Raw genomic sequence first — 14,195 nt, forward strand, 5'->3', positions numbered from 1 at the left:
TGCCCTAATTATCCCAGGAGGAAGAAGCGTCTTTCTCGGAGACCGCTAGGCAACACTCACCACCGCAGCCTGCAGATTACTTGCCTCTGTGGGTGTGCGACTTCGTTTAAGCGAGTCACACTTACAGTAGCTTGTCACTGGCGAGGCCTCGAGCAGCAGAGGGCGGGGGAGCGCAGGGCGGGGGGGGGGGGCGAGGGTGGAGAGGGGGAAGGAGGAGGACGAGGAGGAGGAGGAGGAGGAGGAGGAGGAGGTGGGAGGCGCAGAGTCGGGCGGCTCGGGGAGACGCCGGAGCTCCAGACACAGCAGGAGCGCGCCGCGCGGGTGCAGTCGCCAGCCAGCTCGCCCTGGCCGCCGCGCACACGCCGCCTCCGCGCTGAGCAGCGGGAACCGCAGCGGCTCGAGCCGCCGGGCTCGGCTCGGCTCCCGGGCCCGCGCTCCAGCCCGCTCCGCCCGCCGCACCGCCCCCGGCAGCGCTCAGCCCGCAACGATTTGACTTCCCTCTGCCGGCCTCTCCAGTTCTCTAGCCCGCTGCCTTGGCTCTGTTCTGCCCGCGCTTGGCCACAGCACGGTGGCTCTACTCTTCTCCCGTTCAGCCACAGTCACCCCGGCTTTGCAATTTTTTTCCCTCCTTTTTTTTTTTTTTCTTTTTAATGGAAAACATCCTCTTGATTTGAGATGACTCGTCTTCCTGACTCTCGCCCATTTCAGCACTGAAGACTGAAAGGGAACCTTCACCACCACTCAAACCCAGGTGGCACTTAAAAAAAAAAAATCACAATTCTAAAGAACAAGCAAAAAAGACAAGTCCTAAGAGGCAAGGGAGCGGGACTCGGGACCCTCCGCAGACCCTTGGCTGAGACCACCCAGGACTACACTAGTCATCAGAACTCCTGATTCCTCGCATGCAACTGAAACGGAGGGCGACTCCGAGCCAGAAGCAAACTTCGGGGCTCTCGGCGGATCCTTGATTCCCTCATTTGGTGGGGGGGGTCGAGTGCCAGAAGACACAGGACCCCACCGGGAGGAGGAGTCCCGCGTCTCTCTCGCTTCTCCCACCAAGCCTGAACCGTAGACTGAGCCACGCGGGACATCGAGGAGGAAAGAGGGTAGTAGAAAATGCGGGGCTCCGGGCCCCGCGGTGCGGGACGCCGACGGACCCAGGACAGAGGCGGCGGCGACGACACCCCCCGTGTCCCTGCCTCTCTGGCAGGCTGCTATTCTGCACCTCTTAAGGGCCCCCTCTGGACGTGCCTTCTCCTGTGTGCGGCGCTCCGGACCCTTCTGGCCAGCCCCAGCAACGAAGGTAGGGTGATGGAGGTGGGGACCGCGGCGCCCTGGGATGGATGGGTGAGGTGGAGCTTGTGTCAGCCGGTCGCAACGCTCCAGGCGCCGCTACCTAGACCAAACCTCGCTCTTGGTTTCCAATTAATGTTTGTCTGCTTTTGCTGGCATTTCCGGATATCTCTCTCACTCTCTCTCTCTCTCTCTCTCTCTCTCTCTCTCTCTCTCTCTCTCTCTCTCTCGTTATCTTTGGTTGCATTGTTTGACATCTCCGCAGAGTGCTTACCAGGCGAGGAACCTGCCTGTCAACCGAGGCTGGTTGGGGGCTGGGAAGAGTTGGACGCTTGCTGGAAAGAGGTCTGAGACCTGAGCTGGGAGGTTGGGTGCGGTTAGGTCCTGGGAACCTGGAGAAGTGACACATCGGGCTAGTTGAGAAAGGAGAAGACAAGGCTCTTAGGATCCGTGGGGCTTTTAGAAACCCCTTATTTAATACTGGTATTTGAAGACGATGTCAGGGTGGCTGGTGCTTTTATTTTAGGGAAAGTGTCTGTCTGGAAAACTGTTATTTAGGGCACCACTAGCTGCTATTCCGGGCTGGGTAATCAGAACTTTAATTTTGAAGGAGGGAATCGTGAAGGGCAGAAACTGATGGGTGCCCTTCTATTTGGGGGCTCTCTAACACTCCGAAGCAAAGGTAGAGGAACGCGGGAAGGTAGGATGGTGTTAGAGATAGGCAATGTGGATGCTAGGAAGTTGTTCACAGAGAGAAGATCTGTCCTAGCCAGAGGCACCAGGTCCTGAAGTACCCAACCCTCCTACCCCCAGCCTTTTGCTCCGGACGGTTTGCCTTCCTCTGGGAGAATAAATCTGAAGGCAGGAGTCAGAAACACCACCTGTGTTGTTCATTTGCTTGAGATGCTTGCAGCCTCTGAGAAAGCAGTCTTGCTCCATTCTATGGCCTTGCCGGTGGTCCTCTTGGCCACTCTAGATCTGCCCCTCTTTCACACTTCACAACTTGCTCTGGTCTCTGTTTAAGGGCTGAAGCCTTCCCATCCGGGGAGGGTGGAGCATGGGAAAAGGCACTTAGCATCTCAGACCAGATTCTTGTCACCAGGAGTGGTGTTCACTGTGGAAACATCAAAATCCTGTCCTCTTGCCTAGAAGCCTAGGGCTTTAGCTTTGGGCTGTAGATGAGACTCTTGAGGTGTAAAACCTTAAATAAACCCTTGCACTTGGGGATAGGAGATGATGGACCTGAAAAGATGAAGTAGCAGCAGCAGAGTGGTGTGTGCTCTTGTGACTGGCATGGATTCAGTCTGCTGTAGAAGACGCTGAGCTGGTAACCCCCAGAGCTGCCGGTTCCCAAGGAACCCTGCGAAAGCAGGGCAGATGGAGACTCACCCCACCCCACTGACTCTCTCACTATGTTTATTATTAAACATCTGTTCAGATGAATATGTGTATCTGTCGATATCTGTCAGTAATAAAGCCACACATTAAGCCAAACAAGTTGTCCCCCCCCCCTGGAAAGTTGTTTTTTGTTTGTTTGTTTGTTTGTTTGTTTTTTTAAGTGATGTATTTTTTGTTTATTTGTTTTAGACTTGGATCTTTGATTAACGTCTTATGCTAAGATCGTTAGATTAGAAGTCCAAAGGCTGTAAGAGGGCTAATGCAAGGGAGGGGGGCTTCGGGGAAGGGAAAAGGAGGAGGAAAAGGGAGGAGAGAGAAGGAGGGAGGAGGGGCTTTTCACTGTTTTATTCCAGCCAAGGGGGCATCCTGCTTGAACTACAAAATGATTCAAGGGTAGTATCAACCATCCTTTCCTCTACATAGTAATTCCAACCACCTATCTACAAGCATGTGTGTGATGGGGAAAGGAAGTGGACTCAAGGAAGTCTCTGCAAGAGAACTGAAGAAATAAATTATCAAGGAGTGTGACACCCAGTGTGAACAAGGGCCAAGCCTAAGGAGAGGAAAGCAAGCAGAAGGAAGTGGGGAAACAGTGCCAGTCTCCAGAGGTGCCATAAGCAAAACGTGCATCTTGTGCGGTGGAGCCTGGCAAGCATTGGCTTTAACGCCCACAGGTTGCACAGTCCCCCAGCTAGTAAAGCACGCAGCTGACTGGGTTACATGCAGATGAGGGTTGGAGGGTCTAACAAAAGCGAGCTGTACTTTACCCCTGGTTCTCTGAAGACACCCAGAATCAAGTGTGCCTGCTGTTTGGGGAACATATTGTGATGTATAAGTAAAATTTTAATTTTAGTACTATTTGACTTTGTCCAATTCATTCCTTCACTACCCAACAAGATTCCATCTCTAATACCACCCCAGATCCTCCCGTGCTGTGAAATCAGGATTCTTTTCTGCTTTACATTTTTCTATACCACGGCTCCCATACATGGAACAGTGACATAATTAGAAGATTCATAGCGTCACTCTTCCTTATGTATTAATGGATAAGATGAAATACATCTTCAACTTGTTTTTAGTTTTTAGAGTAGAACCTTGGAAGGTCAAGTGAAGAAATATTTGATTGACATGCTAAATTTATTAATATATTGATTCATAAAATTTGTTATCTGCCACTTACAGAAATGCTTAGTGATTCTTCAGTCATATATGTGTGTATATACATTATATACATGGAATATGCATGATATGATTATGTGATAAAATGTAAGACCAGAAGAAATAAATGTGTTACCATTTATACTTGTTATTCCAGTTATTGCTTATTTTTATTTTTCATAGATAACTGCATTCTAAACAAATTTACAACCAATATTTATTCACTTGTATGGGCATAAACCCCACATTAAGATGGACAAACCTTTACTAAAAAAAAATCATTTCAAGCATTTTAGCGGAAGACTTCATTTTCAGATTGATCAAGGAGGATGGTAGTAGTAAGCACATCAACAAGTGAATAATTTTAAGAAATTTAATAACGAAAGGGTCTGTGCCAACAGTTCTGAATTTTTGGAGGTGGCCCTGAACTTATTCAGTAACTGCCACTTTTGCTGTCTGGAGATATATTTGTAAACAAGCATCATTTGACAAGTGCTTTTCTCAGCAGGGATTCTTGGCCAATTACTGCTGAACAGCTCTGCATTGAAAATGATTCACCCGCAGTGAATCAAGCTTAATTCATTGAAGCTACAGTCAGTAATGCCTCACTAAAGTGCTGACAGTTGTCAGCAGTTTGGATTTGAAAAGTCCAGTTTCTTGTCCCTGGATGTTTTGTCTGTTTGAGAAAGTGGGATAGAAAGTTCTTGGGAAAGGAACATAGAAGGTTGGTGGGGGCCTTGGCTAAAATGACTTAAGACAGTTATAAAATAGTAAATATTTTCACTGGAAAGAGACTGCAAGTAAAGTTTGTTTAAGGATTTTTCTTGGCTTATAATAGGACCAGGCCCATAAAACATATGTAAGGACACAATAGACTTGTAAAACTAAATGGCTTCATTCTGTAGCCCTGTCTTAGTGCCGTAATTCATTTCCTTTTAGATTAACCGGCAGGACCCCACAGGAAAGGACAGTAAAATTGTTCCCTCACCAGGACACTACTGAACAAGAAAAGAGAGCCATTACATCCCTTTGAATCATAGATTGGTGGAACCAGAAGGGACCATGGAGAGTTTTAGCTTTTTGCTTAATAAACCATGAAGGTTAGGGGTGGGAATCTTGACATTTTAAGCTCTTTCTTGGTATCAGGGTGACAGGTAAGATGATTTCATTCCCTTATGTAAAACAAGAAAAAAAGTGATAACCATTCCCAGGCTTGCAATTTAGTGACTTAAAAATTTCAACCTACATACAATAATTTTACCATTGGTAGAAAAAAAAAAAAAAAAAAGGTTTACAGTTCTGTTTGTTTGCTTGTCTGGATAGTTGGTTGGTTTTTCTGATTGGGTATAAACCAGACCATTGCAAAGGCTATCCTGAACTCTTATCATTGAACCCAAGTGCTCACATTTTGATCCATAGAAATGCACTATTTACCATATTTATATATTCATAATACTTTGTCAATTGTGAGCATTCAGAGTATATGGCAACATTACAGAAAATATCAACTGCAAAGTGGTTAGCTATTTGTACACAAACACTCCCAAAGCATATGATTCAGAATGGCCACAGATAGAAAAATGAGAGCGTTTTCTTATTTCCAGCTTTCCTTTTAGATTATATTCATACTTAAACAAACATACATAAACATACAACAGATGTTGACTGTTTGACTTTATCATTTAGTTATCTTTTGTTTGGTGTGCTTCTTAAGACATTTACTGAAATTGTTAACTAATTTCTCTTTCATTTGTGAAAGTCATTCTGTATTTTCTTGTAAATATAGAGACTGAAGGCACATGACTATAGTAACATTTTATTCTATGGGTCAAAATTAATTATTAAAAAGTGTTACTAACTTCTTTTAAAAGCCATTCTTTTAATTTAGATTAGCAGATATACTTTATCAGTGAACAAGGTGAGTCTTAGTTTGATGTATTTAGTTATCTGAATATTATGATGATATTTGGAAATATGATAATACTTTTACAAGAATTTCCATAAAGTATCAGAATTAATTGAAGTACGGATATAAAAATGTAGTTATTAACAACTAAGATGCATTGTTTCTAGTTTTATCATAAAGAGTAATTATGAATATAAATAAGCATGAGAGATGAATATAGAAATTGAGAACTTAGAAACTCAGTGTTTTTTGCTGCTCTGTATTACCATGGGTACACTTCAATAGGGGCAGAGAGGCTCCTGCTAACATGCTTGCCTAGATATATGCATTAATACATTGTTTATGAAAATTAATATCCTTGCATGCAAGTAATGGAAAGTTGGTTGGTAGTTAAGCATTACATATTTTATTTGAGCCTCAAAATTAAGTGAACACACATGCACATCCATAGTTCATATAAAGGTAGGTTCCAAAAAGAGCTCTAAAAATTTGTTAAGTACAGATTGAAATGGTTCACGTATTTTAGATACAGCTTAATAATGTTTAAACTTAAATTAAACAAGGAAATGTTCTTATTCAGTGAGATACAAGTGGGAAAAGTAGACAAAAGGAGATTTCCTGATGCAGTCAATAACAAATTTTAAAGCATTGCATAGCTTTACTATTGAAAGAAAGTATTTTTAAACAGCACATTATTTTAGTGCTTTTAGAAATGTGAAACTCACTATGATAATCTTTCCTGAATCATTGACTTCTTTTAGAATGTTTAATGATCAGTTTTTAGGTATCTTATCTTAAATTATCAAAGACTTCAAAGCATATGTATATAGGAAAGTGTCCGTTTGTTTTAGATGTTTATATTTTTAATGTTCATTTTAGAAGACTACTAAAACAAGAATATCAGTACATTTTAAAGTTGTGGACAGGACAAAATAGATGGCAGTATAAGACCTCTAAGTATACATTCACTCAGCTCACATTTGATAAAAACTCATCCAGGAGTATTTTAGACAATAGCAAGATCACAAATGCCATAGATGGTGCTGTGAAATAAATGAACCAAATCAGATTATAAATGGCATAGACATTTTCCAAAATTAAAAAATGCACTTCATATACTCCTCATGTTTCAAATCCCAAGCACGAGTATTTATGATTTTTTTATTGCAGAAATGTCATACATATAAAGGATGTATTTAAACCCATTGCTTTTACCACTTCAAGGAAAGGAACGGACACAAAGTTAATATTGTAACAGAAAATATAAAATTGAATGTTTTAAATATAATCTTCTTTATTAATTTCATAGCAAACAGTTTTAAATTTCTATTTAACTTATTTCATTGTCGTCTAAAATAGTGTTACCTGATATTAACTGCTACTGAGAGTGCAAAATTAAATAAAACTAAAAGTAAAAGAGATTTAATATATGAAACAAATTGAACTGTACTTAGTTGAATGTATAGTAATTGATATAGTATTTCTTTTATTTTTCTCAAAGATTAATTTTTTATCTGATATTCCTAATGAGAATCCCAGTTTTACAGTCATAAAACTTTAATGTAGCAGTGCCCATATTACAAGTATATAAAAGTTTTTATGATCTTGGATGGTAACATTTTTTAACTGATATTATATTAGTTAGTTTTGATTTTTGAAATTTTTTTTATATCTTTAGTGATTTTCAGAAACCAGAAAAATCATGCCTGACACATTGCCTGAAAATCTTCTAAAAACCTGTGTGTGGATTTTGCCTTTAGAGTACCAATTAGTTGTGTTCCACTTAAATAAAACCTAGCAGGTTCTGAGAATAATTAAACTTCACTATAGCTCTTTTCCTATAGGGTGCACAGCCTTTAGTCTCTTATCACCTTATGAGCTACTTTATTAATATCATTTGAATTATTTCTTATACAATGGGAGAACATACAACCCTTTGTTGAATGGGGTCGTATCTAGGTCATGCCTTCTTCCTTCTGTAGCTCTCAGTGACTATTCATGGTTTTAATCTTTATGCATTCATTTAAGATTGAATAATAACTTTGCTAGGATGTGAGTGAATGTGCTAAGGATGCATGGAAAGGTTGTAGCAAGGCTGAGATTGGGGACAATTTAAATATGGCATAATAAAAACTCAATAATAAAAGTGTCAGGCTCTTTTTAAATCTTTTAAAAGAATATTTCATTCATACTTACACACGTTTTAATTTTATATTTGATTCTTCATGGTTCTGAAGACATAGCAGTGTGATGAAAAAAGGAACTTTTTAGTTCCCATAACTTCATATTTAGAGATTTATACTTCTTATATTTCTTTATGAGATTGATTGTTTAGTTGTCATGCCAAACACTTGTGGCATAAAACATATCACAAATTAAGTAAATGAGATTTAAGTGTTTGTGATCATTCTAATTATATTTCACTGGCTGGATTATTGCCCAGGCCATTTCTCCATCGGTTAAGTTTGTCTTCAGTTTAAATAAAATGGGCCATAGCTCTCTGTAAATGATTCTGGAATAAAAAATCCTCAAAGAGCCAAAACCTGAAGGTTGAAATATTTTGCATATGCTTTGCAAGAAAATGTTCCTACTTGGAAACATGTTTCTAGCTAAGTATTGGATGATTTGGAGAAAATACAGTCTGTTCTACTCAAAGATGGGTGCTGCCTTTTTTTCTCATAGTAATTTCATCCCCTTATTTTCATCTGTCAGTTCTCCTTGCCTTATTATCCCTTTTGTCACCAAGGAAGGTGGAACAAATAAGAGGGTGAGAACCCATGCCTGCTGTGCTCAGTTTCCTTAGAAAGATGTCACAATTTCAAGATGGATATTAAGAATACATTTCTCTTAATTAAAATGTTGAAGCATCCTCTACCTAAATAATAGTTTGCACCAAACTCAATCATCTGTCAGTTACTTAACTCTTAGATGAGAAACAGAAGTGTTTAAGACATCTCTGTCAGCTTTGGCTTTCTTAAGAAGTAACTCACTTACTTGGCCTTAGCATGACAGTGTCATGATGTGCTAATGTCTTTTCTGTGGAAAGACTAACTCAGCAGGTAAATCCAGCTGGCACCAGTTGAGCCCCTGCAGTCCCCAGCAGGAGCTTGCCATGTGAGCCAAGTTTAGCTTCCTTCCAGGGCCTTTTCCTTCTGCAATGTCTACAGAGGTGGAAAAGGCCGCCCCATGATACATATGATAACAATGAACCCTATTTTCATGGAAGGGCTTCAGTGAAGACAGTATAGAAATGGCTCTGTTCCTAAGAAGAGCCACAGCCATCCTGCAGTAGGGAATATTGACAAACTGTTCTGTTTGAAGGACTTCAATTATGTGTAGTTTCAAACCATCATATCTTTGGCTTACCTTGAGAGGACATAGGGAAGAAACAACAGAAACAAAACTAAACGACTCTTTTAAGATGACAGATGTGGGTCCTTGGTGTTGATTGAAGTCTGTGAAACCAAGTAAGCACAGATATAGGTGTTACGAAATGACAGGAAGAAGAAAAAAAATTCCAGCTTGGGATTTTGAAATTAAACAATTTTGTTGGTGCTAATCTCCTCCACTTACTATGTTCTTTGCTAATTTTATTTTATTTTGTTGTAGTTCTGTTCATTTGTTTATAATAGGGTGGCTATTTTACATACTTCACATAATTGTAGTAGGGGAGAGTTGAATGAAGCACCTTCTTTGGTAGAGCTTTGGTAGAGCTCTACAGAAAGGGAAGTCATGAGAGAGAGCACAGGAAGCCCAAGAATGGAGCTGAGAAAATGTTCTCAGTAGGTCATGGATTTGTTTGCTAGATTGAGCCAGGATAAAAATTTAATATCGTTTAAGGGAGCTTTCATAAAAAAATAAATAATATAAATATTATCCTTTTTCAGATTCAGCAGAAATTAGATCTTGGTGAACCTTTGATACTGCCTCATTTGCATAGATGGAGTCATTGTCACTGAGCCCTGTGCCTTAGTTGTAATCAGTTTCCCAACTATGGTACCTCTTCTAGTATAGATAAGGATGAGGAGTTCTAGAAACCATGACATTGCAACTATGCCATGTATTATGAGATGCAATGAATTAGCCCCTTCACGATCTACACAGTAAAAATGGAAATGTTAGGGGCATTCATAAAGTTGCTATGACATGAAAGAAGAATGTACCTGTGCTACTAAGTAAAGTTGCTACAGTTACATAGCTAAACAACAAATGTCAGTTCTTGTTTTTCACACATCCTGAGATACATGATATTTGAGACATAATTTCTCAGTCACAGGTCATCATCTTCCTTGAATTGGAAGATGAAAAAGATCTTGGGCTAGGAAAGTAATCTAACAAAAGGAATTGACAAAATACCCACACAGCTGTACAAAATAAAAATAAACCACCTGTGTATTAATTCTCTGATGGTTTTCTTTATCTAATGACAAATTTGAGAGTTTGACTAGGAAATAAAGAAAATATAAAAGTACTGATATCATAGACTACAAGTATTGTATTTTATTTTACATTTCCACATTTTATCATCCATATGAGATATCAAGAGATATCTGCAAGGATGTTGAATATTTTGTCATCAGATGTTACAGTTTTAGGATAACCCTTAAATATTTTCTAGTCTTTTATAGATATTACATTAAAGTATGCATGTGCAAAACATAAAAGTATAAACAGTAACTTTATATACAGAAAGATGATCATTAAATTAACTACCTTCTCAATTTTAAAAATTGATAGCAGGGAAAATGTTTAGTTTCTTGATACACATATAACACCCCTAATTTCAGTTTTAAATACAGTTTTCAATCTTCATTTCCCAGAACACTTATCTTTTCAATGACATGCATATTAAACATATTTCTTGGAAATATGAGTAGGTTTTTATATTTCCAGAAAGGTTTTAATATAATTACCAGCAGGCTGCTCTTTTATATGCAGGAGACTATAACAAAACATGAGATTTGGAACATATCATTTAGATTTACTTGTAAATAAAAAATTGCCTAGTTCTCAGTGCCTGTGCTTTATTCAAGAATTATTGCTATCACTAATTATTGATTTACTATATGTCATTGTTGTGATTACATGTGTTTGTTTTCCTCTAAATGAGCCAAGGAAATCTTCATTATCATTATTTTATTTTAGAAAAAAGTATGTTAGTATATATGTTACATAACTTGCCTCAGTTTATTCATGTGGAAGTGGTCCAGCTTTCATGTGAACTCAGGCATTCTGGCTTCAGCACTGATCTTATCTACTCTTTGTGCAAGGGGAGAGTTTGCCATCCAATAACCACAGTCATTCTTACTTTAGTCATCCTAGTTCGGTCGAAGTGCCTGGGATGAAGATGTGTGGAATTCTGGAGGCTTGCTTTCCTATATTCACTGTTACTGATAATCATGTTTTCCACTAGCATGGAGTAGCTATTGTCCTATATCTTTCCTTCTTGCTGAACACATATGTTATTTGTCTTAACAGTTTTTCTCTGGAATTTTAGAATATAAAAAATAAAGTCACCATGCTAAGCCAAGACGAGATTCTAAATCTAGATTTTAGTGCCAATAATTTCATTGAGAATCTCTTTCTGAACAGTGCTATCTATTGCAGAGCACTATCCATTCCTTTACTAGGAATATAAAGGTCCTTTGAAAGTCTTGTTCGACTTATCACAAATTCCACTTTTCAGGCAGCATGCCTTATAATAAGAAATATCACGTACAGATTCAAGAATATTATTCAGAATAGAAGTACTATAAATGTAGGCAGTTCTTGTCTCTACTACCAACCAACTATCATGTTTTTCTCCCCTTTTATGTATAGATTTAGGTATGATATTTTTTATAATACTGAAAGTTGTTTATATTATAAAAAGTATTTTCCTATGAATCTCATTAAAATACCCTTATAGGTAGGATAAATTAGAGAAATTCATTACTATTACAAAAGGATCTGAAATAAGAAAATATTTAATTGAAAATGCTAGAAAAATATCAAAAGTTAACACTTTTTTGGTCCCTCAAATTACTAGCAAATTAATAGATTCTAGATAATTGTTCTATCTTTTGGAGTTGTGAACCTTGGGCAATCCAGACAACTTTTCTGCATCTACTTTCTTGTCTGTTAAATGATAATGTTATTACAATACATTTTGGGGTTGTATAAATTGAGTTCATATCTTTATAATGCTTTGCAAAATTTTATGGCTTGCCATATGACAATATTAAATATTACATCTTTCAAAAACTTTAGGCTGGTATTCTGACATTTAGCAGGACATTAGTTAGAGAGTCTTATTTGTTGAAAATAGAGATACTAGAAGAAAAGGAATTGACTGCAGTTCCCTAGCTCAAAGGGTCCTTATTTACTTCCTGAGTAAAGCTTTTCAGTGGCCCTTCAGCAGCCTCAGGTTAAAAATCAAACCTTAATTCTGAGTGCATGGTAGTCAATGATTTGCTTCAGGATCATACCTCCTGTCAGTCCACTATCACTGTCCTATGGAAGGAGAGTGAGGTACCTTCCTTGTCTTCAGTGCCCTGGATTCTCTAACACAGTCAGCCAACCCCTCCCTGATGGATTGCTAGACTTTTATCCTAGGTCTGTACAGATTTCCCCAAGCTTGAGTTCCCATGTTCATTCCTCATGTGGTCTGTCCCATGAAATTGTATTTTCACTTGTTTATGCCTTCCTGATCTTTATTCAGAATAGAAGTACTATAAAAATAAAAGCTAATCAGGGAAACGGTTCTCTGAAGTTGGATTGTAGGGAAAACAGAGACCATATAATTTTCCAACCAAAACAATTTAATTTTGACAAACTGACAGTAGAATGTCTTGGTTCTTGAATTTATTTGATGCATCACTGCGGGGAAAGCATTATCTGTCTGGAAGCACATTGAGAACCACATCCAAAACTTAATTCTCCATCTGGAACATCAGGGAAGTACTCTATAAATCCATGTTTGATTAATGAATACTGTGAATTAAATTCTTTAAGTGATGTAAAGCTACTATTTTCAACAGAAATTTCTTTCACTCTGGTATTCTATACTTGATGAAGCCAATAGAACTCTTTTCCTAAATCCACAATTAACAGAAGTTAGGATTGGTTTTATAAAGCCTGTAGTAAACTGAAATGTTATCAACTGAAAGATTGCATGATTCACCAACCACAGAAAGCAAATATTAGCATATATGCCATCAGAAGCATTTTCTTTAGATTTACAAAACATATAACGAAGATTAAAAATCTACAGAGAATCATATATATCAGAAATATTTTGTTTTGTGATTAATAATCAACTTGTGTTTTATTTTTGTTGCTCTACTACAGTTACATTTTAGCATGCATGTAATTTGACCTGCAATGAAATGTTCTTTTCTACTCAAAAAGTGACTTAATCTTACATCTAGAGAAACAATTAATGCAAAACATCTGTTTGTAATTTGGGGGAATGGAAAGAATTTCTCTTCCATTTATTCTACTTCCTGAATTACATGCACTGCTACATACTTCATAAAGTGCTGTAGATTCACAGTGTCAAGGGAATTCATATTAAAGAGAAAATGTCAGGAAGCAGTATATCAATTATTGTATGTATAGAGTAGCATTGAAACATAAGTTTGTATGGGAAATAATTGTCTTTTCAACTGTAGTTTTGGTAGTTTACAAGTAGTTGGTTTAAGTAACTATCCCTCCAGAGACAATAGCATTTTAATTGGCTGTTATGTTTCTTTTTACTAAGTTATAAAATTATTTGAATTGGATCATTTTCTAGATAGGGTGAAAATATGAAACTATTGCTATGAAGACTAATTGCATAATCTCCTTTAATTTTAACTACCCTAAGATACTGATAGTTTTAATATGGAGAGAAGTTGATCTTGGTATAATTCAATAATTTGTAGTAGGTCACACGGCACTTAATTTGACAAAGTGTCAGTATGTAAGTTGCTGAAGCTCTTGACTATACCAATTTAGCCAGATATTGCATTCCTCCAAATGTTACTACTAATGTGATTTGTATTTTACTTATGCTAGGAAGAAATCATACTTCAGGAAAAGCATGTGCCTTAGAAACCATCAATTCCCTCATGAATATTATAATTATATATGGAAAGGAACATGGAAAATTCATATTGAGAAATTATGGCTGCCATTCATGCTGAGGCACTTTCACAGAAATTTTGTTTAGATATTTGATTACACAACTCTCATTTCTTCATCAAAAATCTGTCAGTTCATCAGAAAACTGACTTATTGCTAATCCTGGGGTTTGGAAGATAATAATTGAAATGATATTTTTGTTTGGGATAAAAGGACAGCACACATAATCATCTTTAGTTCCAAAATATGTATGAAGTGATTTTGTTCTGATAAGAGCTCCTGTATTGTGTAAAGATAAGTATATAATATTACCAACATTTTTCAAGGGTGTAACTTT

At 37.9% G+C, this 14,195-nt stretch overlaps 1 protein-coding gene across 7 annotated transcripts in view; it reads left to right on the forward strand.

Moving 5' to 3' along the window:
• The first annotated feature begins 249 nt into the window (after nucleotides 1–249).
• Epha5 (EPH receptor A5) overlaps nucleotides 250–14,195 on the forward strand; it is a 346,534-nt gene continuing 332,588 nt past the window's right edge. For all 7 annotated transcript variants that reach the window (XM_036200459.1, XM_036200461.1, XM_036200460.1 and 4 more), the window contains exon 1: nucleotides 250–1,303. In XM_036200459.1, coding sequence (XP_036056352.1) covers nucleotides 1,117–1,303 — 187 coding nt within the window. In that variant the 5' untranslated portion in view covers nucleotides 250–1,116. The remainder of the gene's footprint in view (nucleotides 1,304–14,195) is intronic.

Source organism: Onychomys torridus, chromosome 10 (assembly GCF_903995425.1).
Source record: "Onychomys torridus chromosome 10, mOncTor1.1, whole genome shotgun sequence".
Classification (NCBI taxonomy): domain Eukaryota; kingdom Metazoa; phylum Chordata; class Mammalia; order Rodentia; family Cricetidae; genus Onychomys; species Onychomys torridus.